General features: G+C 40.2%; 4 protein-coding genes and 1 pseudogene across 5 annotated transcripts; 3 read left to right on the top strand and 2 right to left on the bottom strand.

Moving 5' to 3' along the window:
* Positions 1-405: 405 nt before the first annotated feature.
* On the bottom strand, positions 406-5,480 carry LOC116264458 (cysteine-rich receptor-like protein kinase 2). Of its 2 annotated transcripts, XM_031644704.2 has the most exons (8): positions 4,684-4,812; positions 4,488-4,595; positions 4,103-4,225; positions 3,895-4,031; positions 3,606-3,816; positions 2,231-2,465; positions 1,999-2,149; positions 406-1,229 (listed from the first exon to the last, which is right to left on the bottom strand). In XM_031644704.2, the coding sequence occupies exons 2-8, from the start codon at positions 4,543-4,545 to the stop codon at positions 906-908; spliced, it is 1,239 nt and encodes a 412-aa protein (XP_031500564.1). In that variant the 5' UTR covers positions 4,546-4,595; positions 4,684-4,812; the 3' UTR covers positions 406-905. The 2 variants fall into 2 exon arrangements, with proteins under 2 accessions (XP_031500564.1, XP_031500563.1); XM_031644703.2 differs by having other exon boundaries at positions 4,488-5,480.
* A 1,903-nt stretch (positions 5,481-7,383) lies between these two features.
* On the top strand, positions 7,384-10,380 carry LOC116263542 (polygalacturonase At1g48100-like). The gene is made up of 7 exons (XM_031643281.1): positions 7,384-7,605; positions 7,851-7,979; positions 8,079-8,246; positions 8,350-8,557; positions 8,651-8,732; positions 8,974-9,082; positions 9,967-10,380. Exons 1-7 carry the CDS (start codon positions 7,384-7,386, stop codon positions 10,378-10,380), a joined length of 1,332 nt encoding a protein of 443 aa, XP_031499141.1.
* A 1,796-nt stretch (positions 10,381-12,176) lies between these two features.
* Positions 12,177-16,892, top strand: LOC116263541 (polygalacturonase At1g48100-like). Its single transcript, XM_031643280.2, has 7 exons — positions 12,177-12,413; positions 12,818-12,946; positions 13,049-13,216; positions 14,376-14,583; positions 14,693-14,774; positions 15,065-15,173; positions 16,434-16,892. Exons 1-7 carry the CDS (start codon positions 12,177-12,179, stop codon positions 16,836-16,838), a joined length of 1,338 nt encoding a protein of 445 aa, XP_031499140.1. The 3' UTR covers positions 16,839-16,892.
* Positions 14,204-14,312, bottom strand: LOC116265090 (U6 spliceosomal RNA; annotated as a pseudogene).
* A 644-nt stretch (positions 16,893-17,536) lies between the features above and the next one.
* On the top strand, positions 17,537-22,063 carry LOC116263528 (polygalacturonase At1g48100-like). Its single transcript, XM_031643267.2, has 8 exons — positions 17,537-17,914; positions 18,508-18,636; positions 18,735-18,902; positions 19,002-19,046; positions 19,312-19,519; positions 19,614-19,695; positions 19,828-19,936; positions 20,585-22,063. Exons 1-8 carry the CDS (start codon positions 17,627-17,629, stop codon positions 21,014-21,016), a joined length of 1,461 nt encoding a protein of 486 aa, XP_031499127.1. The 5' UTR covers positions 17,537-17,626; the 3' UTR covers positions 21,017-22,063.
* The last annotated feature ends 4,936 nt before the right edge of the window (positions 22,064-26,999 follow it).

Below are 26,999 nucleotides of genomic sequence, written 5' to 3'. Positions count from 1 at the left end.
TTAAAGTTCCTGAAACAAAAGTTCTAGATATTCAAACACTATGGCAATATGGAAGGTGGAACTTTTGTTCCACCCCACAAAAGCCTGGTATTAAATGCATGGTCATTTTAATACAATGCAACCCCCAATAGATTTTGTTAGATTCATTGTGCATCAATAGACAGGTCTTTCATGCTATTAAATATCAATGACATCCTGTAAGTAAAGCACCGTCTTCCAAATCGGTGATTATGATAATTTTGAATGGCATTTGATGACAGTAAACGAAGGTAGCATTGCAATGACTGACGAAAAATATCGAACCACTCTCCCCATGCAAGCAACATTTACCCTTTCCTCGTAATGATAGCTTTTCTCTTTTTGGATTGGCTAGGAGGCGGTAATGAATACTTGGAACCTTCTCAATGCAGAAAAAACAATCTCTAATTCAGCGGTGAGCAGGAACATGTACATAAATCATCTTAATGGGTGTTCTGGCAAGTAGTCCAGTATAAGATACATGCAAATTATCTCTACGTTCCCCAAGATTATAAAAATTCATGTAATATGTATACCATCATGAAGACTGTCCCACGAATGCCATACATTTATTTAGAATATGTGTTACAGAATTTCCCGAGATCACAATCCAGTACGACCCAAAAGAATGTGAAGGCTGGTTTCCGTATGCTGTTCTGTGCAGAGAGTAAGTTTCTCAGTTCACTGCAAAGAGGGAAGGAAATTTTGCCTTCATTGACAAGATATTTTAGCTCACGAAGGTCACTTTCTGCTGTCTGCTTGCGTAGATCCCCCATCAAACAGGTGACTGAAACCGACTTTAGAATGTCTAGTCATGGGTTCACGTGGCTTTGTGTATCTTGGCACATGCTTGCATCTGCCTCAGAGAGTTTGACTTCCATTGTGAACTATGTGGAGTCAGTCTGGCTTCGAGAGATTGATGGTGTCAACACACTAGGCTTAGAAGAAACGGACAGCAGTCTGGAGGCTTCACTTTCATTGTTGCAGTCTGACAGAATATCCAGAAATGGAGGGTCAGATGGAACAACTTCCTCTTCTTCCCTGTCCCTCAGCATTTCCACTACCCTTGACATTGAAGGCCTTAAACTTGGAGTTGCCTGTGTGCACAAAAGTCCAACTTGCACCACATGCAACATCTCCTCCACATCCTTCTCATCCACACATTCGTCAAGAATTTCCTCAACAGTGTTTGCTTTGTAATGGCTCCATATCTACATACAAGTAAAGGCGATGAGAATCATGAGAGATCCAGAGAATTATCCAAGTGAGGCAAACTTGTAAATGACCAAATATAGCTTCTGTTACAGTAGAAAGTTTGCATAATAGTCATTGATGAAATATTTGAAGGGCTGACAATTTTGTGGGTTAGGTTGAATAACCAAAAGAAAATATTAAAGTTATTATTTTTCCAAAGATGGAAATAGGAAAATTTCACTGCAGGACCAGGTGAACATCAATTGCTTCACCAGTATTATCACACAACAGAATTGTCAAGCAGGACCCACTTAAAATAATTCATAGATGTCTTACCCCACTAGGAGAAGTAACCAACATGGAAAACTAATCAATGTTCAACAAGGAAAACAAGTAGGTCTAAGTGAAAGTGATTAGAGTTGCTTCGTAGACTTTTGTTTCTTTCATGCTAAGTATGTAGGAGTAACAATGTAAATATATGAAACCTTGCTGCAGTGAAAATCATGTGAATTCATGTGTGTTCCAAACACGAGAGAAGCATTCCTTACCATCAATGCTGACAAGAACAAAAAACACAACTAACTGGAAATGAAGATGCCTAGCAAAACTTGAAAGATTTTGGCAGTAAGCACCTGTTGGTTTCTTTAGGAGACATGACAGATAAGTCAAGTGCCTGTATGTAAAAATAGCTTTTCAATGGAGCATAACTGGATTATCTTTGACAGTAATATACACTTATAGGTTCTTCTATATGTGTAGCTTAAAATAGATGAGGAGAGAAAGCACCTTTGCCAACAAAAACTGTCCACTCGATGACCCTGTTGAGTTGCTGCATTGTCGACCAGTGACAATCTCAAGAACCAGCACACCGAAACTATATACATCAGCTTTCTCAGTCAACTGCCCATGGACGATATATTCTGGAGCCATGTAGCCTCTGCAAGTAGTATTCATTAAATCAAAATGGGAATATGGGAAAATGGGAGTCATCTATGTCAAAATGACATTCAAAGCTTACAATGTGCCTGCAATTCCAGTGCTGAGATGCGTCTGGTCTTCTGCAAAAGATCTTGCCAGACCAAAATCTGTAATTTTTGGCTTGAACTTCTCATCTAAAAGAACATTGCTTGCCTTGATGTCTCTGTGGATGATTCGCACGCAAGACTCTTTATGAAGATAAGAAAGCCCTTCAGCTATCCCCTGGATAATTTCAAGCCTTTTGCACCATCCTAACTTTTTCCGTAGGAATGGATCTGTAACAGATAGTCAAGAAGGTTAATGTTGTCTGATCATCTCAGAAGGCACATAGCTCGATACATTCCAGATGGATTACAATTTTTCAAGTATGAACGTACCAAGGTGCAGCATTCCAAGATATAATAGACACGGAAAGGCCAATAATGTAATGTGTCATTAAATGGACACCCAAGTGCCAACGTGATGATTTGAAATACTGTTATTAGTCCATCACATATTTAATGAATTCACGAAGTATCAAATACTAAACTTCCAGATGAAAAGCTGTAAAACTATGTTACCGAGTGAAGATGCAAAGGTTATTAATTTTCAAGTGCAAAATCAGGGCAAAACCATGATTGACTTTCCTTAGGTGATAGGCTTTCCTGTTCAATGGAAAATTTCAATGTCTGAGAACCTAGCGTGAGTAGAAGATACAGTTTCAAGGCTTTGTGAAGTAAGACTTTCCAGTTCAATGGAAAAGTTAAACATGTCCACGAACCTAGCCTTAACAGAACATAAAGGTTGAAGGCATGAAGTCACACAAATGTCCAAGCTGAATATTCAAAGTCTCAACTTACCTCACGAGCAATCCCATCAATTTGACCAAATGACTGTATGTCTAAATGTTGGACAGACAAGGTATGTTAATCAGCATATTGGCAGTCTAACAATCAAAGCTTGTTAGTGAAAAGGTTATTACTGAAAATATACATTTCATACGCATAATCTTTGAACCAAGTTACTTGCACTGGCAATTAGCGAGTTGAGGTTTTCTATCTTAGGTTTCACCAAGAACCTGTAAACTGTACTTTCCTTTCTATTAAAAAATTAGCCAATATCAATCCATGAAAAACAGAATGAGTGTGCTTGAATTTTCTTCACTAGAGAGAAATGTTTGATTTACAACTATCTTTGTAAATATCTCCTACTCTGTACCCTTTTCCTTTTCAAAGTTTCAAATGCATGCAGACTGCCAAGCTATCAGATAAAGACAATCACAGATAATTTACTTAAATTTCTTACTTTTCTTACAGGTGCTTATGTCTCGTAGAATGGTCCAGAACAAGCATTGATTAGTTAAACACAAGCTTCAGTTTCAAGAGAAAGCAACAAATGTAATACAATCAGAATGGCTATTAGATTAACAGCATTACCAAAGATGAAGAGATCTAAACTTTTATTCTGGCAGTACTCATAAACTAGCAGACTTTCAGGCCCATCCAGACTGCAACCAAGTAACTTCACCAGATTTTTATGCCGAGCTCTACTAATGAGATCCACTTCATTCAGAAATTGGTCAGCCCATTGTCGTGTGTTAATGAAGAGTCTTTTCACAGCAACTTCCCTTCCGTCAGAAAGAACTCCCTGTGGCAGACACATAACTTTATTAAGAAGAATGAAACCACATCAAAAGTTCCGGGCAAAATTGGGTTCCTCTGCAACCTTGTAAACAGTACCATAGCCACCCTGTCCAAGTCGATTTACTGAATTAAAGTCATTCGTTGCATTCCTCAGTTCGTCATAGCTGTAATTCAGCTTAGATTGAGCAATAACTGTAGACAATCCTGATCCAAACAAATCTGCAGAAAAAGAAGCCCAATGAGAAGTTATTCTTTCAAAATTCATGTTCAGTTAATATCCATGTTCTTACCTTTCAGAGTCCCACCATTAGATCGGCTGAATAAAGCTCTAAACTTCCAAATCAGAAGGCCAGCTACGATAAATACTCCGGAACCAGCAGACACCATTATTGTCCAAAAATTCTTATTAGGCCCTGGTTGTCGGAAATGAAGACACAATCCATGAAATGGTACTAAGTACTTGTAAGGGAAACCGGAATATTAATTGGGCAGACAAGCTGCCGGTGCTAACGGTGAAAGAACAGCTACTCAGGAATTAGTACAGAAAAAAGGAGAAAGCTAATTGTTTTGTTACGAGTAAAGTTGGGCAATAAGAATCTGCTTGATCCCAAAACTTACTCAAAAGAAACAGAAGCAACCGAAAAGGATAAAAACATCCATCTTCCATGATCTTACCTGATGAATGAGAACTAGTCTGATTCATATTCCAAAAACTGTTTATAGAGTATCTCATGTAACAACCAGCCTTCAATGCTCGACCTTCAACAGCTGGTGCGCAAGAAACTATAGAAGAAGCGGCATCATCAAGACAAGATTTACAAAGCGTGCTGTTCAGATTCTGCCAGCATTGAGCCAAGGCATAAACACTTACAGTTGAGTCGCTTGAAGAACCAACTGCAAATCCTTGGTTCCTCTGAGCTTCCAAACTTACATTCCGTGAGACCTCTCTTACTGTCTCAACAAACCTGAAGGCGTTTGAACTGTTCCTACTCCAAAGACAAACACTTTTGTCCTCTGAATCCTTCTCCACATCAAAGAATGAGTAATTATCGTACCTCGCAAAACACCCATCGAGAAATATCCTTCCCCCTATCCTTGGATAACACGTTGGAAGCAGTGACCTCATTTCTGAGAAGCAGAGCCTGCAATCAATAGAGCTCAGATCCTTCATACACTGGGCTAACCCGTAAACTGCATTAGGACCGGACCCCACCACTGTAGTGCCGTAACCCTTTCTATCAATCAACGAACTCAAGTTTGCCATGGCAGGAACAAAGTTGGAAGCCAGAACATCACCACTGACAGCTAAATCAGGATCACAGAAGAGACCTGCAACATCTGTCCTGGGGTCTGCCATCATGGCAGACAAGAAGCTTCCAACTTCGATGCATAGAATTAATTTAAGCAAGAATTGTCGCCTGCCCATCTTCCAGAACTCTTTACAGAATCAACAAGAAGATGCCAATCTCCCAGAAATTCATTGAAGGGCATGTCGAGTACGATATATCCCGCCTGAGGATATTTAAGCGGGAAGATCTCGTTCCGCTGCATAAAATTTGCATCACGAATACGGAGGCCACCAACACCCAAAAGGAGGAAGAACATGGACGCTTTTGGAGGAAAGGCTGCGAAAACCTTTCGGAAGAATGACGTATCCGGCTTCTCTTCCTCAGATATTCCAAGAAATTTCTTAGCCGAAACAGTGGCATCTTTGTCGCATTCCAAATTCCTGTGACATTAGAATGCCCAAATAACCAAGCGATCAAAAATTTTAGCACTGTTAAGACTGTTGTCAAAGGATCCGACATCTATACCAAGAATTATGCGGATCTAGGCCTGGATCTGACACTGAAACCTTGTACTGTTTTAAACCTAATCACAAGTTGCAACCAAATCCACATTTTATAAAGTGTTGCACTTCTTACCTTCATTGAGAGTTTAAGTGATTTTGAATGAGTCGGAAGAGTAGAAGCAAAGTTTCCACACATAACCTCATCCTTTAGTATTTACTTTCGGTTCTTTAGGATTACCGCTTTCCCGTTTGTTAAACTTCAGAGATTATAGGAAAAGGGATGTAACCAAAACACATGAAAAATCCAACTCAGATCTGATTTTTCATTTTTAGTTAAGGGGTTTGATAATCTCATATCAGAAATCCATGAATCTGATGTGGATCTGACATGATGATTCCATGTTTATGCTAAAGATCCACATTTAAGATTCTTATTTTTATTTCTTTACATTGAAAAAATATTGGATTTATAAGATGAAAAGGGGAGGGTGAGATTTTAAATCAGCGTTTTCAAATCCTGATAATTTCAAATCCTTTCCAAAATGCATCATATCAGTTATTATGGTGCATCAGATCCTAATTGTTCAACTCAATTTTGTTAAAATGAATCCATATACCAAAACTTATTGTTAAAAACTAGAAAATATGTAGAAATTATTTTAATATCCAAAAAAATTGAAGCTATTTAAAAAAAAAAACACTAACATTTAATTCTTTTGAATCGGCCGTCGAATCGATTCGACGTCAAGAGAATTAAACATTAGTTTGTGCGATAACGGTTGCATGAATACTAGCATTTTTAGTTCATTTAAAAGCAACCTTCTTGATTATGTAAAATCGACAGGCCATTTTTTCTTTTCTCAAAATGCCAATGATATTAAATTTTAATAGATCTTTCCAAAGTATTTCCTATCCCGTCAGTTTTCTTCCTAATCGATGTTTTTCATTTCGAATGTCTTTCAAGACCATCAAGTAGGAGAGAGCAACATAGGTCAGTTTATATATATATATAGATATATATAGATATACATATATATATATATATATATATATATATATATCCATTCTAACACTAGGGGATGTTAGAGGCGTTTGAGTGCATGAAATTATTTTAACAACAAAAAATTCCTCTTGCGAAGGGAAAGGAGAATTTTTCAAGAGAAGAAGTCAAGAATTTTTCAAATGAATCGGATCCGATCAATTTGGTCCAAGCAGGCACATTAGCAGGAAGAAGGGATGTAAAATGGGTCGGCTTACAATACCTTAGTGCAAATCCAATGAAATTCTGATTGGATTAATCCATTAATAAAGATCCGTCCTATTACATATAAATGTCAGATCTTCTGCTATTTGGATATGAATTTGGTTTGGAAAAAAAGGAGACTGAATCTGATTTCGAAACCTGAATTTGACCTCTTCAAAGTCCAACTAATTTGCAAACCTCGGGTTATCAGCCCAATCGGTCGTTGACCAGCAAAGCCTGCATGACTATTTTACAGTGTCCTTATGTCATCAAATCCAACGTTCCGGCATGTGCAGGTCAGCGATCTCCGGCATGTGCAGGTCAGCGATCTTGAATGGATATCATGTACTAAGTAGTACGGTGGCCCTACGTAGTTAGAAGGCAACATGCTCTGCACCTTCTCTTGCGCGCTGACGAAGGAGGGAAAGAGAGGCCGGCAACGTGAGGCTCACTACAGCAGCCAGCAGCTGATCAGCCGTCCTCGCCTTTAAAATGCTGCAGTCTCTTGTCATGGCGAGGTCACAGAAGCGGCAGATATGTGGCCAAGAAAGCTCACGCTTTGCCTTCTCTTCTCCTTCTTCCTTTTGGGTTCCCTCCTCCTCTATGTTCCCGCAGAGGCTAAGCATGACACCGTCGGAAAGCAGAGAGCCTTTCGCCGTCGGTCACGCTCTGACAATTCTTCCATGCCTTACTCGAGCCGCACCTTCGACGTTCGATCTTTCGGTGCTAGAGGAGATGGAATGACGGATGATTCAGAGGTGTTGAATCACATGCATCTGCCTCTAATTCTCGTCTTTCTTATTGTTTCTCACCTCTAATTAGTCCCCTGTTTCTGATTCTGATACAGTACTCTTTTGGTTTAAGATTGTTTAAATACCATCAATATTTGTTCTTAATTTACCAACCATCCTAGGCTCCTAGCTATATGACTAGAAATGAAAGATTACTTGACGTAACATCATATCATGTAGCCTGAATGACAGTGAAAGTGAAAAAATTTCAGGCGCTTCTGGCAGCATGGAAGGCAGCTTGCTCGGTTGAATCTGCCACCATTCTCATCCCATCAGAGTTCATGTTCCTCATCCGCCCACTGACTTTGCAAGGACCATGCAAGCCCAACCTTGTTCTTCAGGTCAGTAATTCGCCTGCTGCCCAATTGATTGCTTCTGCCACATTTCTTTCTTTCTTTCCTGCTTTCATTTCCCTGGAACGTATTCTGTTCATCAAGCAGATAGATGGTGTCGTATTGGGCCCATCGTCGTCGAGCGGTTGGCCCCGCTTTGCGCTTCAGCAATGGATTAATGTGAAGTGGGTCAAGGGTTTCACGATCAAAGGAGGTGGAATTGTTAATGGCCGAGGGTCAGCTTGGTGGAGAAGATCAGAAGGCGTAAAGCCGACGGTGAGTATTATGTTCACAAAGATGCAAATTGAACTCAGAATCAAGTTTATTTCTTGGTTCTAGTCATTCCAATTTCTGCTAATTATGATACGTGTTATCACAGGCCATCAGATTCTACGATAGCCACGATGTAGTGGTGCAAGACATTACCATTGAGAATAGTCCTCAATGCCACCTGAAATTCGACGGTTCCAGCGGCATCCTCGTGTCGAAGGTCAGGATCTCGTCGCCGGAGAACAGCCCCAACACCGACGGGATTCACCTCCAAAACACTAAGGACGTAGAAATCGAGGACTGCATTATTGCCTGTGGTATGGCCATCACACATCTACGCCTGAAGATTCTTGCTTTCGCCACTTGCCTTCATGAACTTTATTGAGTACGCTTGAACTCGTTAATTGCAGGCGACGATTGTATATCGATACAGACAGGGTGCTCCGATGTTCATATCCATGGCATCCGCTGTGGCCCCGGTCACGGCGTAAGGTATGTTAAACATATCGTGCCGGAGCTGTATGAATGTGGCTTGTGTGGGCAGTTGTCACACTTCCATAAAATCATGCATATAACCAGCTTGTCATCTAGTCTGCACTCAGTTCTAGCGAATGAATGCAGATCTGACCTTCAGCCAATAGTCACATTAATGTTGAAATGCTTGCTTTTACATGTATTCCCATTGATTTTAGGATCCATAACTTTGAGTTCAAATGTTTTTGTGATTGAGCAGTATAGGCTCTCTTGGATTTGGTGGCATCAATGCATGTGTGAGCAATATAACAGTTGAAGACAGCACCATCCATACAGCCACAAATGGAGCCAGGATCAAGACTTGGGCGGTATGGTACTCAAACTTTATGCATTACAAAACCCTGGTAAAGAAAGACTATTATATACTTACGCCTTCAAGCCGGATATATTTATGGCCAGTGTCCGTGATTACATTAATACCTTTGAAAATGATAATACAAATGAAGCCCTCCCTACAAAGAAAAAGAAAAAAAAAAGCAGGAAGCAGGAAGAAAAAACTTAGGCAAAATAGAGAAACAAATATTATATTTGTTAATTGTTAATGTGTAGCAGAGGCTTCGAGCTAGGCATCGACTCAGCCTGAACCTTCAGGAGGTGGAATTATTGGAAGGAGAGGTCATGTATTCTATCTCAAGTGAAAAATGGTCCGAACGGAATTTAATGATTAGAATTTAGTAATGTTGTCAATAGGTCAAATACATCTGACAGTTGATCTAAATGAAACCATCAACCTGGAAATGGTAAAGAACACTGGAATCCTTCACTAATTAGATTCGGACACAGCATGCAATTCAACAAACTAATTCTATATCTTACAATCGATGTCTGACTATATATCCGATAAAGATTTAATAAATAAATTAATGAAATTTGACTCCAAGTCCAGATTCACATTAATTCGGTTGTATAAAACGTGATTGAATTGAATTTGGTGAACGGAAAATTCCACAGGAATCGGAATTCTTTACACGCTCGCTAGCAGTATAGACAAGATGTATATATGGTTTTCCTTTTGTTTATTCGTCGTCTGTTCCAAATCTGCAGCAACTCCATGACCAACGTATCTAAATATTCTAAATCTTGGAAAATTTTATCAGTCTAGAGTTTCCACTCGTAAATTCCTTGCTAATATCAACAAGATTGCGGGGAACTAATTTTTCTCTTCACTTGTGGTTGTGGTCGCATATGGCAGCATGGAAGGGGCTCTTTAATGGGGGTGACGTTCAACCGGATCTCCATGTCCGACGTCGACATACCTATCGTGATCGACCAGTTCTACTGCGACAAGAATTCATGCTCGGAAAGTGGTGAGGGAGTGTCCGTCTCCAGCGTCACCTTCAGCGGCATCACCGGAACTTACGCGGTACAGCCCGTCTACCTAGCCTGCAGTCCCAGGCGGCCCTGCACGGACATCACCTTGTCCGGCATCGAGCTCTCGCCCTCGTCGGCGGGGTCCCGCGGCCAGCCACTAGTCTGCCGCAACGCTTACGGCGACTCCACGGGCAAGCTCTCCCCCGATGGCGTCGACGCCTGCCTCGGAAAGGGCAACCGCCAGTACACGGCCTCCGCCCTCTCCCACCACCGCAGTCAGTGCCCCACAATTTGAAACACCAAGTCTTCCAGTGTTCTAAGATGCGTGTATTTTAGAAGAACGAACAAGAAAAGATTGATGGGGAGGGAGAATCTTAGCCCGAAAGCCGGTTTAAGTTTCTAAGAGACGGTTCTAAAAGATTTCGTGTTCCCGTGCATAGAATTAGCTTAGCTATGCTGTTGGTTCGGTTTTGACATTGCAAATTACATGCTAGTATCTGAGCCATCCAATCTAAAAATCGAACGGCTCAATCAAATGTCATTTTGATAAATAATTACCAGAGACATGGTCCAGATCATATAATATATATATATATATATATATATATATATATATATATATATATATATGTTGAAAGGTGCTATCTTAATGGCATTATGGTATCAAGGAGTGTTGGTATGAGATTTAGGGATGTGGTTGTAGAGTATCTATCTCTCAAAGTGATGTATATGCTTTGTGCACGTATATGGTGCTGAATTTATTGGTCATGTATTCTTTCCATGTCTTGAAAGAATTAGAGCTGCAAGTGGAAATGGCGCACCACAAACACAATTAAAATGGAAGAATAAAATAAAGGTCAGGTTTATACAGGGACGAGAGAGAGAGAGAGATTGGCGACTACCAACAATTTCTTTAGATTATTTTGAAGTCAATTTTGGATAAAATAAAGGAAAATTTCCATCTCCATTAACTCATTAAGGGCTGTGAGTGTCCACCTGCTTGATCTTGTTGACTAGACTAAGAGTCCGCTTGCCGCTTGGGTTGCTTCCCAAGCTGATCCTAAAACTTTAGGATCTCAAGATCTGATTCTTGATTTATAATTGGGGATCAATAAATCAGTACATATAATGAAAATGCTAAAAAAATGGAGAATGAAAGAGAAAAAGAAACTAATGCATGTGTGTGCACCTTTTAGACGTTCAATTCTCTCTAGGAGATTAGATATCATATGATCATGAACCTGGATTTACTTTGTAATTAAGGAGGAAGATCCATTAGGGCCTTGCCTGTACACGAAGGTTTCTCATCGTTAAAAGAAAAATAGCACGAACTTGAGTTCAAACACATGATACCCAGATCAGGTTTCATTTCATGTCTCATATCTATCATTGCTGCATAATCTTCTGAAAATTGAAAATGGAGGTAAACTTAATTGTCATAGATCAGACAAATTTTGTATAGTTGCACTGCATTTACATAAAGAAATTAAAGTAGGTTTGGTTCGGTCTTATTCAGATCGATCTAGGCTAATATCCAGAAGATTTGTTCCAATTCAGCTTACAAACGTAATTAACTAGCCTCCAAAATGCAAAGAATGTTCTGCCCGCCGAGTTTATTTAATGTTGAAGCTTGGTACTTCTTATCTTATTAAAAAAATGAACATAATGTTGACTTGTTAATAATTAAAAACGATTCTTAGTCTAAGTTGGGCCAACCGATTTGCCTACCAAATTCGATTCAGAATCGATTTTTGAAATTATTGCTGCAAACATTTAGCAACTAATGTCAATTAACGTTCTTAGCAGTGCTCTTTGTATCGGATTCCGTCTCGTCTTAAATCCTCAAAGAGACATTGACCGATACACATGCCCGTATGTATCGGAATCTCAAATTTTGGTTAGGAGCTTCAAACTTCTCCAGTGGAAGCTGAAGAGGCCGGTATATGACATGCTTAGCACCTTCTACTGAGACTTGGAGAGGGCGGCGACGTGAGGCTCACTAACTAACTAACTACCATGAAGCAGAAAATGCTGCCTTTTAAGGTCTGTGCTTGGGGAGACCAAGCACAAGCAGATAGCGGATAGATTGATATGTCTCCGAGAAGCCACCGTCGTTGCCTTGGTCTGTCGTCTTTCTTGGCTTTCACAACCGTCCTCATCTGTGATCATGTCACAGAGGCCAGGCATTATTCCGCCGGTGCAGATCGAACTGCTCCTTCTTCCCGTCCCTCCCGTTCTTATGGCCCCCCTCAACCTTATGACTCCGCCCGCACTTTCGACGTTCGATCTTTCGGTGCCGCCGGCGATGGCATGAAGGATGATTCTGAGGTTCGTTTTCAGATGCATGGACTTTTCTTTTGCAAGACGCAGTTTTGCTGCCATATGTGTCTAAGACGCTAGAGGATCACTCCTTTTCATGAAATAATTGTTGTCATTTTCTCTTTTTTTTTTCTAATTGTTCTCGTTCCTTTTGAGGTATATGTATTTTGGTCCTCCCTTTAACCTTCTGAAGGTTTTTTATTCAGTTAAAAGAATTATGATCTACCAAAAGCACTTTGAGTTTTGAAAAAAGTTTGTTGAAATGAATTCAGCATTTCTTGGTTGTTTTTTCCTTTCTTTTTATAGGTCTTTCGTTCAAAAGAATATATGCTTGTTGAAAGTTAAGAGAGTTTAAGACGGCCTTTGTTGATTTTATATACCGTTTCTGAATAGTAGTGAAATGGCAATTTCAGGCACTTCTGACGGCATGGAAGGCTGCTTGCTCAGTTGAATCTGCCACCATTGAAATCCCATCAGATTTTATGTTCCTCATTGGACCAGTTACTCTGCCTGGCCCCTGCAAGCCTAACCTTGTTCTTCAGGTCACCACTATTATTGAATCCTCTCCTCTTTTAATTGATAGAAAACAGATTCCAATTCCAAAGAAAATCCAATTTGAAATTTTCCCCTCCTGAGGCATGCAGATCGATGGGGTTATACTGGGCCCTTCAGATTTAAGCGGCTGGCCTCGTTCTGGGCTTCTGCAATGGATCAACTTCGAAGGGCTCCAAGACTTCACCATCAGAGGAAGTGGAATTGTAAATGGCCGAGGATCGGCTTGGTGGAGACGCTCCACAGGCACAAAACCTACCGTGAGTGATTTTCTGTTTACTTTTGTGCCTTATTTTCTCTTACGGTCGTTTGGTAAGAAAGAGCATTTGTGTTCTTAAAGTTCTTATCTCAATAATTTATTCTAAGGCTGATAAGGTGTGATGTTTACGGCCGGTTTGGTTGGAGGGAATGGGAAGGAAAGGGAGGGATTGAGCAATCCCTCCTTTGTTTGGTTGGCTAATTAAAAAGGAGGGAAAGGGAAGGAAAGAGACAAAGTATGTTTGGCTGCGAGGGGAGGGAAAGGAAAGGGAGGAAAAGGAAAGGATAGATTAGTGTAAATCCAATCCCTCCCAAATCGAACGGATTGGGAGGGAAAGGAAAGGAAATGAAGATGAAAAGTTTTTTTTGCCCATAATACCCATCAGGACCCACGTCTAAAAAGAAAAACGGAAGAAGATTTTAGTCTTTTCTTTCCTTTCCTTTCCTTTCTATCCAAACAAGTTTTTTAATCACCTCTTTCCTTTCCTTTCTATTCCATTCTTTTCCCTTCCTTTCCTCTTCCCTTCCCTTTCCTTTCCCTTCCTTTCCGTCCCTTCCTTTCCCTCCAACCAAACAGGGCGTTAGTGTTTAATTACTAGATCTAAGATACCGTTTATAATTACATCATATTTTCTAAAACAAGGAAGAGAGTTCTAGGCTATACCTTTTATCAACATATTTCAATAGTCCAAGTTGGTTATAGGCACATGTCTGTGCACCCCTATCCTTTGAAAGTAGGTTAAAAAGGCACATGTCATGCTTCGGGGTTGTGCACACAATGCTAAACATCTCTCGAATAACACATTTTTTTCTTATCAAACACCCTCTAAAGCAATTAATCTCCTTTATTTTGCTTACATCTCAGATAAATCAAACGACCCAATTGCCATTGTCAAGAGAACTAAGTTTTTTGAATGTTTACTGGTAATTTTGAAAATCCTAACAATGAAAAAGGACCTTTATGAGTTTTTTTTTTATTCACAAGCAAGCTTAGGTTGGACCATTTCTCGATTTATGCATGTCATTGTTGCATGGGGCCATGCTAATGTTCTTTGTATCGTTTCCAATTTTAATAGATGTTTTCATCAGATTGGTAACTCTAAGTCCTTTAATATCTACCAGTCATGTCTCCCACTAACAAAGCCTGTTCCCCTTAATTAGGCGATTAGATTCTACGGGAGCCATAACATTATCGTGCAAGACATTACCCTTCAAAACAGCCCTCAATGCCACCTGAAATTCGACGGCTCCAGCGGCATCCTCGTGTCGAAGGTCAGGATCTCGTCGCCGGAAAACAGCCCCAACACCGACGGAATCCACCTCGAAAACACCAAGGACGTAGAAATCGAGGACTGCATCATTGCATGTGGTATGTGGTCGTCAAGACAAGCATATATATTGATGTATCTGAAGAACGATGTGTACGTATAATCTGCAACATTTAGATGAACTTACAAGGAAGGATTAATTCGTTGCAGGCGATGACTGCATATCGATACAGACGGGATGCAGTGACGTTCATATTCATGGCATCCGCTGTGGCCCTGGACACGGGATAAGGTATGTACTCGTTCCAGGCTAATTAACCTGGCTTGAACCAGCACAGTCTGCTGTAATTCATTCAACTTAACTTCACGATTGTGGGCGCAGTCAGATCTTGAGTAAAACTAAAAGTCGATCATACATGATGATAAAAAAAAACAAGAGGTTGAGGCTCTTTGCCCGATGGTGGGTGTCCCATGCTCTGACCAACAGCTCCAAATCACATTGTTTAAATGCGTTAATTATTTACATGCATCGACATTTTTGGATCAATAACTTGAATTCAAGTGTTTTCTGTGATTGAGCAGTATAGGGTCGCTCGGAATAGGTGGCACCGAAGCATGTGTGAACAACATAACCGTTGAAGACAGCAGCATCCACAGTGCCACAAACGGAGTCAGGATCAAAACCTGGGCGGTATGGATTTCAAGCTACACAAATCCTGGTTTTTCCCTTTTTCTTTTCCAATCCTTTTCATACACAGTAACATTTTGTAGGGTCGGATGGCCAGTTTCCACCCTGGCTTCATTTAAGCTTGAGAATTGAACAGGTAGCTGGTGATTCGAAAACCCATTCAGCTCGTACTATACTCATCTCAAGTCTATCTAACAAGTTAACGAGAGCCACTATTTGGCTCAAATTAACACACACACACACACATATATATATATATGTTTGTGTGTGTTTATATATCTTATAAACAAGTAGCTACCATACTCTTGTAAGCGATTGTGGATATATATATATATATATATATATATATATATATATATGTGTGTGTGTGTGTGTGTGTGTTTATATATCTTATAAACAAGTAGCTACCATACTCTTGTAAGCGATTGTGGAAGATTAAGTTGAAAATAAGAAAGCCAAGATTGTTTTTTAAGAAACTGAAATACCTTTCAAAAGAGGATAAAAGGAGAAAAAAAAAAGAAGCAAATCGCTGTCATACTGATTTCTAGTCAACAAGGATTGGTGCATGCTACCCTCGGTAGTCGGTTCGAATCAACAAATTTAGGTTCTCTTAAATGAGAATATTTACCTCCTTTGAGAGGTATTTCAGTCTTTTGAAAATAGCTTAACTTTCATAGTTTCAACTTAATTCTTATTGTTTGATTTACTCAGAATCAACATTTCAACTGATTCTCATTAAATCTGGAATATGAGGGTCTGATAATTGCCAATTTGCTGATATATATATATATATATATATATATATATATATATATATATATATATATATATATATATATATATCATCCATTACATGAAATTTAATTGATAGATGAGATCTTATGAATAAAAGATGAAAAAAGTATATATGGGTAAATAAATTTGTAAACGCCGAACTTGCACGCTCGTATCTCTTGCTTTTTCATTTTTTAATATTCATAAGATGGTGACAGTTCGAGCATACTACAAATTTGAAGACCCATACATCTTTCGCTCCTAACGTCGATCGTCCCACTATATATGAGAAATAATCGTATATATGATCCACAAAATTTAACGTTAATCCATACATATATACCGATTCTTAGACGATCGAATCGGGGGGCTGGCCGATTCATGTACCGATTCTTAGAAGACCGATAAAACGGAGGACGAGGCAGTGTTACGCGGTAGGCTCGCTCTCATTCTTTTCCTTTTTTTTACTGAGCTTCTTTGTCACGGCAGGGAGGAAGAGGCATGCTCAGGGGGGTGACCTTCTCCGGCATCTCCGTCTCCAACGTCGACAAACCCATCGTCATCGACCAGTTCTACTGCGACGGCCAGCACTGCCCGAGCTGGGGAGACGCCGTCTCCGTCTCGGCCGTCACCTTCAGCCGCATCACCGGCACCTACGCCGTGCAGCCCGTCTATCTCGCCTGCAGCCCCAAGCAGCCCTGCACCGACCTCACCTTCACCGGCATCCAGCTTTCCAGCGCCTCAGGTGGGTCCGGTCTCCAGCCACTCTGCAGCAATGCCTATGGCGATTCCACGGCCCCCATCTCTCCCCAGGCCATCGACTGCCTGCAGAAGGGCAACCGCCTGTACACGGCCTCCGCCCATTCCCAGCGCCCCTACACTTGCTCCCCTTAACACGACGAGATGGTCGATCGAATTTAACCTGCCTGCCTGGTGGCCGCCCACTGCTGTGAGTACCTGAAGTTGTCGCAGTCAGTACTGAAGCTTTAATGGCGGCTTCGCTGCCTGAAGGCTTAGAAACCTCTTGGTGTGTTTCAGAGAAGTGGTGTACAAAAAGTTTCTCAAGTTGTAGTTGTGGGGAGGTATCTATATACGTTGATAGTTGTGAAAAAGACTTATGGAAACTAGTAAAGTTCATTCTGCCATGGTAGTTGTGTGCCACAGACAAAGTCCCCTAAAAACAACGAGAAAAAGATCGTCTCCACCATATAGTAAAGGAAACATGCGTCATATTTTAACAAAATAAAAATGATGTAGTTAAAATTTTTAGAAAGCTCATATTTAGTTATTTGGGCACTCGAAAAAGTTTAAAAATTTAAGTCATATATATATATATATATATTTTTATCTTAGTTCCACACTTTGGAAAGTGAATCGTAATATATTTCTAAACAACTTCAGTTCTGTTTTGGATTAAAATACCGACAACCAGAGATGGCTCTGATCCCCGACTTATTCCCAGGCCTTCTTTTTCTTTTGCCTGCTTTCAGTAATAATCAAGCAACTTTTAGACAAAGCGGGAACAATTTGAGTATTCTGGCGCCTACATATAGGCGCCAACATGCGCAGCACCTTCTCTTTTAAAACCAGCAGAGAGACGCCACCGTGAGGCACACTAGCCACAAACCGACCAAGGCCATTAAAATTTCTCACTCTCTTTTGGACGGAAGAGTGGTGCAGAGATGTCCCCGAAAAATTCCGTCCTGTTCCTTCTATTCTTACTCTTCCACTCGACTCCCATCTTTCTCTGCGATCTCACAGAAGGTCGGCATGTTGGAAATGGAAGAAAGCACAACAATGATCATCATGGACATTGGGGAAGGAAGGGAAACAATGGCCGGCCGAAGGGTCCGAATCCCCCCGCTCACTCTCCTCCTCCGTCACATTCTGATGATAGACCTTACTCGAGTCGCGTTTTCGACATTTTATCATTTGGCGCCGCCGGTGATGGAGTTACTGACGATTCAAAGGTGTTCATGCACAGAAATCTTGGACCCACATGAATTGTTCTATCTGACGTTGACGTTGAAGATGATTCAGAATGGCCCATCGTAATTCTGTTTGCAATGGTTTTCCAGTTCTTTTTAGTTTTTACATAGCAAGTCCCAGACCGCCAATCTGATCATGAGTGTGTTCACTGGTCCTGTAGTTCAGCTTCTGAGAATCTGAAGCTCAACGAGCTTAATAAGTAGTCTCCTGAAAACGTGCATTGAATTTGGTCGCCATTAATGCTTCTGCTGTGTCTCTCTTTTTAGTCAGGTTCAGTTTTTCAGCTGCTTGAACAACAGATGCTTCGGTCATCATGTTTCAAGTTATAGTCTCATGTTTTTTCTTTGTTTCTTTTCCGTTCCAAGTCCTTTTCTAGTAGTAAAAAATCTGTATGGTAATTTTTGTGATGTTGGCAAAGTAAGGTAGAAGCCATTGCCTATAATAATAGCATCCTGTAGAACAGTGATGTCGCGCGTCGTGCGCTTCTGATTTTGGCATGAGAGATGGCTCAAATCTAGTCTTGGCAGTCTGTTTCGAAAGAGATTGAATCATTCTTTAAATGGAAAAATTTCAGGCACTTCTGCAAGCATGGGAGGCTGCATGTTCGGTGGGGTCTGCCACCATTGAAATCCCATCAGAATTCAAGTTCCTCATTCGCCCGGTTACTTTGAAGGGACCTTGCCGGCCTGACCTTGTTCTTAAGGTTAGCAGTGGCTACATTGATTTGTTACCTTCTCATTCTTTGATGTCGTTTTCTTTTTATCGAAGAATTTTAATGAACAATTTCTTTCCTTGCATCAGATAGATGGAGTCATCATGGGCCCATCAGACTTAAGCGACTGGCCTCACAAAGGGCTTCTCCAATGGATTAACTTGATGTGGGTCCATGATTTTACGATCAGAGGAAACGGAATTGTTGATGGCAGAGGATCCCATTGGTGGGAAGAACCAGAGAGTCTTTTCCAAGAGGTTGATTTCGATCTTTTCCACATTTAGTATTCATGGTTCATGTTCATCTAATATTAAGCTTAAAAAGCACTCTAACCACATTTTCTGTAAAATTTTCAGTCAACTTACAGAAAGTCCAAAATCATCCCAGACACGAAGCCCACGGTGAGTAATATTCCTGCTTTGACATGAGCATTGCCTTCAATGAAAGCGCTTCACAACCTTCATCTTTTGTCTCCTTCATACTCGATGTTCACAGTAACATAATTTCAAGCAAGACCAATGATGATTAACTTGGTTTTCTGAAAGTTCATCTGTAGACAAGAACAAACCTTCTTGGTTGTAGTCATGCCTTCTGTACTACCTACTAGCAAAGACACTTTATTCCAGCTCTGTTGTGGCTTTACACAAAGATAATATCTTAATGCAGGCCATCAGATTCTACGGGAGCCAGAACGTGACCGTGAGGGACATCAGTATTGTCAACAGCCCCCAGTGCCACCTGAAATTCGATGGTTCCGGTGGAATCCGTGTGTCAAACATAACAATCATGTCGCCGGGAAACAGTCCGAACACCGACGGGATACATCTCCAAAATACAAATAAAGTGGAAATCACGGATGCCACTATTGGCTGTGGTAGAAAAGCCTACCAACATCTCCATCTGAAAGCTGATTATCATTTTAACCTGCAAACTGTAAGCTGAACTTACAGAAGCTATAATCTGTGCAGGTGATGATTGTATATCAATACAGACAGGATGTTCAGAAGTTTACATTCATCGAGTCAACTGTGGCCCAGGACATGGCATAAGGTATGGCGAGCTGCACCAATTTTGTTGGTCAGCCATGACCAAGTTTTTAGGAACAGGGCTCTCATGTTGGTGCCTGGTCATATATAAGAAAGGCAAGACTCTGACTGTGCTTGGAATTTGTGTAATGAGCAGCCTAGGTAGCCTTGGAAGAGACAACAGCCTAGCGTGCGTGAACAACATAACAGCCAAAAATATAACCATCCAAGATGCCCTCTCTGGGGTCAGGATCAAGACATGGCAGGTAAGTCTCATAACTCAGGACAATTCTTCCTGTTTTTCTTGCTTAATGAATCTATCACATGTTCTACTTTCCAACTTCATCAAAGTTCTTAAATGCCCATCAAATGAGCGCCAACCCACAAGTTGAATCATCTTGGGAAAATCTCTCTCTCTCTCTCTCTCTCTCTCTCTCTCTCTCTCTCTCTAGCTTATGTCTTCCACTCAAATTTTCAGTGATTTTACTTCCTTCCTGCGTTCATCCCTTTCAGTTTCGGCAATAACTTGTCAAATATGAGCCAAAATTATCTCAAGAACATTCGTTATGCTAGACATGTGCATGACAAAGTATGTACCCTTTATGAGACCTTTTCCTGTTATTTGTCATGTATTCAGTGCCTAGCACCTTACTTTAAGATGAATAATGAACAAAAGTTACTTCCTACTTGGAGGATGTTCAACAAAAGCTGATAAAAAAAGATATTCTCATAAAAAGTAGACAGCAGTTTGGTAGATTACATTTGATATTGAGAGCATTAGTAGATGCAGATGTCACTATTTTAACATTTGAGATAAATGCCAAACAGAACAGATTGTTGCAGAAAGTTGGGATTTCGGACCTGAGCCCTGATATGTCTTTTTCTCATTACTTGGGGCCTGGGGGTTTTGGCAGGGCGGGAAGGGCTGGGTGAGAGGCGTGACGTTTTCCGACGTCTCCGTGTCCAACGTGGAAACGCCGATCGTGATCGACCAGTTTTACTGCGACCGGCGATCCTGCCGGAACTCCAGCGATGCGGTGGCCGTGTCCGACGTGACCTTCAATGGCGTGAGAGGCACCTACGCGCGGCAGCCCGTCTACCTCGCCTGCAGCGACGCTCGGCCGTGCGAAGGGGTGAGGCTGACGGACGTCGAGCTCTCGCCGGCGTCGGAGAGGCATCTCAGAGGACTCCTGCGGCAGCCCCTCTGCTGGAACGCCTACGGGGAGACGCGGGCACCTCTCCTCCCGCAGGGGATCGACTGCCTCCAGAAAGGCGGCGCCGCTGCCCTCCTCCTTTCCGGCGCGTCTGCCCAGGATTCTCATCCCTCCGATCAATGCTTACCCTGACACCGTGTTTCATAGCCATCGATGCCTGAGCATTTTCCGTGCTGTCGGTTTGTATAAAACTCAAAGGACGATTGCAGGTAAATAAGCGAAATGACCGCCTGAATTTGAGGAAAAGCTGCTGTAATTTTTGTACGTGGCAGTGAATTTTTATGTGCTCATCTTTGGTACTCTGTATTGGGTCAGGTCTCCTGGGTTGAGTGTTTTATCTGTCTCAATTTATTTTCCTTTTGTTGTTCACGGGAAAGAGGAAATAGGGCATGCCTCCCTTCTGTAAGCTTTTTATATGATGAAGGTGATGGATTTTCAGTTTTTTTTTTTCTCCTTAATTTGTTTTTCTCTTTCTAAATAGGTGAATTAAATGCAAGATTCCCTGCCGTTTTATTAGGAATTTCTTTTCATTTTTGGGTAGTGCTAAATGGTAACGTTAGAGTGCAAAAAAAATTGGGTGAAAGAATCATCTTTTTCTAAGCAAAGATGTAGCAGTGGTTTCATTTCAGTTCTGCTCCATTTCGCGATCCAAAGCATACCATGTTATATGAATTTAAGCATTAAAATTACTGCTTGATTTCAAGCTTGGGTGTCTGAAATTGAGGGCTCAGTCTATGAAATCCGGCGAAGTGCGAACATAGTGAGGCACGCGTCACAAATTTTATGGAAATCTTGCTTAAAAAACGACCAACGTTTCCTGGTTTTCTTTTTCTAGAAATCAGTACTGTAGCACTGTTGGTTTTAGTTTAACCTGTTTTAGCTGAGCCTAAATAAAACTTGCTTTGGTATTAGCAGCAGAAAGTTTCGAGTTCATGAAATTGGGATCCTGTACTGATTCTTGCTCTTATTTGTTGGAGTTGATGAGAATAGTCTCACTTCAGAATTCGTAGTTTGTAAGTATTCCAATTCATCTCGTGATCATACTTGTCAACAGTTGCTCCAATATGCCTTTCTGGCTCTTCTGTTTAGCCAGAAAAAAAAAACTTGTAATTCCTTACAATATTGCTGCAATTTATTACATTGCATTCCAGTATATGTTTTTTTTTTTTTGGAAATAAATACGTATGTTTGCATATTTAAGATGGAATGTTGATGATGGAGCAGACCTGTTGTGTCTTAAAAATATTTAACCCCTGATAACCTGATCTGCTCTTTCCGACATAATTTGTTGAGAGCATTTCATCACAGCTGCTTTCAATATCAAATGGCAAAAGCTTATATCCCAATTGAAAAAAAACAATGTCTGCATTCTTTCAGGAAATAGAGAGCAAAAAGGAAAAGTCCGCAGATTGGACCCACGTCAGGTGTCCTGGTGATCATGTATGACTTTAGATGAGCCAAAATCAGTATATGCATTTGCCTGCTCTTATAATCAATGAAATACAATTAACTTTACAGTTTCCTGGGGAAAAAATTATATACCGATTCCGAAGACGTCTCCCATCTGTAACGATTTCACTGTCTACACTTCTTCAAACAATCTGTTCATTGACAGCTTTGTTTATTCACCAAATTCCTGAAAAATAGTTTGAGCAAGTTCATTGGACCTGATGATGTTTTACGTTTAAGATAATAGGGCCACAGACGTTCAGAATATTCCTATGCTGCTCTGCTGCCTTGGTCTCAGTCCGATCTTGCAGCTTACTTCCCCCAAGGAAGTCAAAAACACAAGATGAATCTTTTTCGAATATGTAAAGATGCGCTTCCTGTGACAAAATTCGCAGTTCTGAATTTTCTTCTATCAAGAGTATCTTCTTTGGTCCTTCTGTTTGGTTGCCTACAGCTCAAATCTGAGATCCATCTAAAATTCCTCGTCTCATACCACTAAAACAAGACAAGGGCATGTCAATGCATCCACACAGATGCCCTTTTATCAACATCATTAAATATTGAAATTAATGACAATGGCTTTTTTTTTTTCTTTCATTACTATTTTAATGCGTTCCTTTCATAAGTATCCAGGTGTACCTCCTAATAATATATCATATTTGCATCTGTAGAGGCCAAGAAATTTTCATGCTAGCTGAGTTGAGGTAATCACGTTTGTTCAATTTGCTTAAAAAGATTTATGGAGGACGTGATCGTAGATCGCATCAACTTGGTTATTTCTGCAACTTCCTTGTGTCAAATCCATCTGCTCTTGTTCCTAGAAGTTCGTATATGGCAGTCGGGCTGACTGTTCTTTTCTGTCTGGGATTCTCTGTATTTTAAGAATGGAGTCAGAGTTCTTGCTAACATACTTATGTGCAGCTAATCTTGTTCCTGGAAGTTCTTACTGCCCATAACTTTTTTGGTTATCTTAATGGCACTAATGATTAGCTTGATACGGCAAACTTGGTCCAAAATGACACTATCTTGAGGACAGTGGTGACCATTTGATAAATGGCAAATATGACATGTCATGTCTTTAGAATGTTATTAGCAGCCTTGATCTGGTTCAAAACAACAAAATGTTCCTTTTTGTTAAAAAAAGGACTGAAAAAGTTGTTAAGATATTGTTATATTGCATTAGGAAACAAAACTCAAGCAAATAGACGAGATAATGAACCGCTTTTGGAGACTAATATGTGCTGGATCAGTGGCTATGTTCAGTGACAGATGAAAAGCAACAAATCCTACAAGTGTAGTTGTAGTCCACTTTAGGTCATTGCTTTAGCCAGTATTTCTTGATCCAAATGGTGCTGTTTTCCGTAAATTTCAGGAGGTATTTCTTCTCTGGTTTATGATTCTACTGCTTTTCTTGCAGGATCTTCACATTGTCTTTCTTTATCGTGACTGACAGAAGTGCTCATGTGAACTGTTGCTTTTGGCATTGTCATAAATAATGGCATTCGAAGAAGTTCATGCATAGAAAAACCCAAATTCTGGGAATGAATGAACGAGTAATATATTAAGAAGAATCACATGACTGCTACTAACCACATCAGCTGGAACAAGACAAAGAAATGACAACGAACAGCTTACAGATAAAGTTCTTCAGCATTAGTAAAATAATCAAGGAAAGAACTCGATCAGAAAAAAGAAGAAAAAAAAGCCACCAACTTCATGAATCCCTCCACTGGAACATTTAAAGATGTTATCAAAGTGCCAATCTGAATCTTATTTTAAACAAAAGTTCATTCATGATTAGATGTCAATAGTACGTTGAGTTGTAATTACTGTTGTCTAATTATTATTTTGGTACTGCTTATAATGGAAGACAGATTCAAGAATGGTAAAGTTCTCCATGGTGAGGAAAGCGCCGACGTATCTTCTGGTTGTTCCGATCTGTGGGAAAGCTAGAGAAACTTCGAGCCAGACAGGGAGAGGAAATGCTTTAAGACCTGAACCGTTAATGAGATGCCATTGATCCGATCTTTGCCCATGCAAGTGGCACCATCTCCCACAGAAACTGAGGGACCAACTACAAAAGGTGCTCACAGAATCATCATTTGCAGCAATGATGTGGGTAGTGGCCACAACAACAGATAGTGAAAGCGTTAGAGCATCTTCTTGTTATGATTTGGCAGGTTATATGATCCCTTATAATGAGGTCATTGAACAAATGACTGCAGGTGCTTCTATAGTCTTGCACATGTTCAATTGGAGTCGATTGTTTTCTCTTACGTGACACTGATTCAAAGACACGCATGCTTCCTCAAGGCTTACACTAAGGCACATGCCTACATGCACACACACACACACACAGAGGTTTCCCTTTCACAGAACAACAAAAGTTTCCACGTCTAAAATACTAAAATCAAAAAGGGAAAAGCAGAAGGCAGAATAGTTACCATGGTAAAGACTAAAGAGAAAGCAGAAATGCTAGGGAAAGTTACTTGTTGCACGCCTCATGGGTAGGAAACCGAACCGCATGCGAAAAGGAATCACAACTTAAAAACGAAAAGCAAAAGGGGGAAAGGAAAAGGCGATAAATCAATGACGCCCCACTTTCTTCTTCCCTTCATCCCTTATTTCTATGGAATTTTATTCATCCATGGCACTGGCAATAAGCTCATCCCCGGAAAAGCTTAACCTGTCAGCCATACAGGATTGCCAATTCTGAATTAGCCCAGTTTAGCCTTTTCCAATAGTTTATGTACAAAAGAAACAAAGATGTAGAAATGGTCAGTAGCCTTCTTTTTCTTTCTCTTTTCTTCCCACCAGGCCAACAACCAAGCGAAATCATTCTCTCGAAAGCTCACCCTGCAGTTTCCATCCCCACCACCACCACCAACTCAGCCTGTGCGAGATCTGGACCACTATATATATATATATATATATATATATATATATAGGCCGTCGGTGCAACTGTAAAGGTTACCTAAAGGGAAAAAAAATATTGATCATCATTCTAAGACATAAAACTGGTGGTGCAAAGCATACCTAAAATGGTGATGTGATGTCCACCACAGATAACCTTATTCTTGTATTGTAATAGACGTGGGAGCACGCTACTGACACTTTCTCGGAAATATTTCAAGCATCTTACGAAGTCATTAGCTTTTCACAATGTGCTTTTCATTTTCTCGAGAACTTATGTTTTATGTTTCTACCTGGAAGATATGAAGATTGTTGAAAATTGAAATATTATACATCGGAAACACTACATTTCGTCGTGATATTCATGTTAACTGCAGAAGAATCTACGCTGTTGTTCATGTTTTCGTGTGTGTTCATGAATTTCATGGCTTCTTATGTATCCAAGTTCCTAATGCAAATCTAAAATAATATCATTGGACTTCAGTAGTATAGACAAAGGAAGTCCAAAGAAAAAGGCATCCCCAAGTTTAACTTCACATCAAATTAATGACGTCTGGTTATCAAAATTCAAGACCCTTGAGTCATTAGGGCCCTTACCCTCCACGGCCTATATTCAGCTTGGAGACATTGACAAGCCATTGGCACCATTGCTTCAATTTCAAATACAAGTTGCTTAAGATTGATTGCTGAGCAACCAGATCTTCTTTTGTTAATCGACTAAAACAACTGAGATTCACATGAGTCAGAAACGATGAAGTATTCATTATCGAATTGATTAAGTTCCTTCCCTCCACGGTCCTGATGGTTCAGAAAAACAAACCTGGCCTGTGGAGACGCTCTGCATATGTGATCAAGATATGCCCACATTATGAAGTTTTAGACTGCTAAGCCACTTTTTGGACTAATTGGTTTCCAATCTCTAAAAAGATATACTTCCTCAAATGCCTGGAATAATTGGGACTCAATATGCAAATCTCACTCTTTCCCTAGTCTGTAGGGTCGTCGATGGATCATATTAGAGTAAGATATACAACCGAACTACAAAACCTCAAAAAGGTCGGATATGGAAAAATTTTAACATCTAATTTAAAAATCAAATTGAGTTCACAGATTTAGGAAATGACATTTGGTTGGGTTTCAATTCAAGTTTTAAATAAATATTCAATAGGGTTCGGATAGGGAATAATATCCAATATCCGTACATTCTGAAAGTAGGTCTGTAACATATTATAACGTGGTCTCAAATTGGATTGTGTATTTAAAAGTCAAATTCGGGTTCAGATGTGAACATCCAATAAATTGGATTTGGTGAAAGATACATCCGCTTCGAATTCAATCAGTTGAGGTCCCTAGTAGCCTCATATCCCAGCCAAGAATGAATGTAAATAACCTGATCTCTAATTTCAAGGAATTCAATTTTGGAAATTTAATAAGACCCTTTTTCTATAATCAATCTTTCAATTGCTAACCTTCATGGCATGAGCCATCCACAGCATGGTACATAATTGAGAATAACATGTGCCCAGCTGAATTGTCATCCTGTCATTACCAAAGCTGCAGTCTGGCCGTTTCTGCATGCTCAAGGTTCAATAGGGCCGCTCATTAATATGGAATTTCCTTGATGACTCGTTGAGATTGCTAACCATCTTAAGCAGGGAGATCAACTATGAAAAAATTCTAAATCTTAATCCCGTGATATATCAACCTCACTATGCAGAGGTGGAAACAACAGTACATAAATGCCAATTCCAGT

This window comes from Nymphaea colorata, chromosome 11 (genome assembly GCF_008831285.2).
Source record: "Nymphaea colorata isolate Beijing-Zhang1983 chromosome 11, ASM883128v2, whole genome shotgun sequence".
Classification (NCBI taxonomy): domain Eukaryota; kingdom Viridiplantae; phylum Streptophyta; class Magnoliopsida; order Nymphaeales; family Nymphaeaceae; genus Nymphaea; species Nymphaea colorata.
Note: the sequence above shows the minus strand (reverse complement) of the source record. Positions and strands in the feature narration are given on the sequence as shown.

What these genes read in the sequence shown, in the direction of transcription:
- LOC116264458 (XM_031644703.2), bottom strand. Translation starts at nt 5,238, where the DNA reads ATGGGCAGGCGACAATTCTTGCTTAAATTAATTCTATGCATCGAAGTT. An exon ending in TTTAGATCTCTTCATCTTTG is followed by an intron (nt 2,466 to 3,605) that starts GTAATGCTGTTA and finishes TATCTGTTACAG; the next exon opens with ATCCATTCCTACGGAAAAAG. An exon ending in GACAGTTTTTGTTGGCAAAG is followed by an intron (nt 1,230 to 1,998) that starts GTGCTTTCTCTC and finishes ACTTGTATGTAG; the next exon opens with ATATGGAGCCATTACAAAGC.
- LOC116263542 (XM_031643281.1), top strand. Translation starts at nt 7,384, where the DNA reads ATGTGGCCAAGAAAGCTCACGCTTTGCCTTCTCTTCTCCTTCTTCCTT. An exon ending in CAGAAGGCGTAAAGCCGACG is followed by an intron (nt 8,247 to 8,349) that starts GTGAGTATTATG and finishes GTGTTATCACAG; the next exon opens with GCCATCAGATTCTACGATAG. An exon ending in GGCCCCGGTCACGGCGTAAG is followed by an intron (nt 8,733 to 8,973) that starts GTATGTTAAACA and finishes GTGATTGAGCAG; the next exon opens with TATAGGCTCTCTTGGATTTG.
- LOC116263541 (XM_031643280.2), top strand. Translation starts at nt 12,177, where the DNA reads ATGTCTCCGAGAAGCCACCGTCGTTGCCTTGGTCTGTCGTCTTTCTTG. An exon ending in GCATGAAGGATGATTCTGAG is followed by an intron (nt 12,414 to 12,817) that starts GTTCGTTTTCAG and finishes TGGCAATTTCAG; the next exon opens with GCACTTCTGACGGCATGGAA. An exon ending in GGACTGCATCATTGCATGTG is followed by an intron (nt 14,584 to 14,692) that starts GTATGTGGTCGT and finishes AATTCGTTGCAG; the next exon opens with GCGATGACTGCATATCGATA.
- LOC116263528 (XM_031643267.2), top strand. Translation starts at nt 17,627, where the DNA reads ATGTCCCCGAAAAATTCCGTCCTGTTCCTTCTATTCTTACTCTTCCAC. An exon ending in GGCCTGACCTTGTTCTTAAG is followed by an intron (nt 18,637 to 18,734) that starts GTTAGCAGTGGC and finishes TCCTTGCATCAG; the next exon opens with ATAGATGGAGTCATCATGGG. An exon ending in TCAGGATCAAGACATGGCAG is followed by an intron (nt 19,937 to 20,584) that starts GTAAGTCTCATA and finishes GGGTTTTGGCAG; the next exon opens with GGCGGGAAGGGCTGGGTGAG.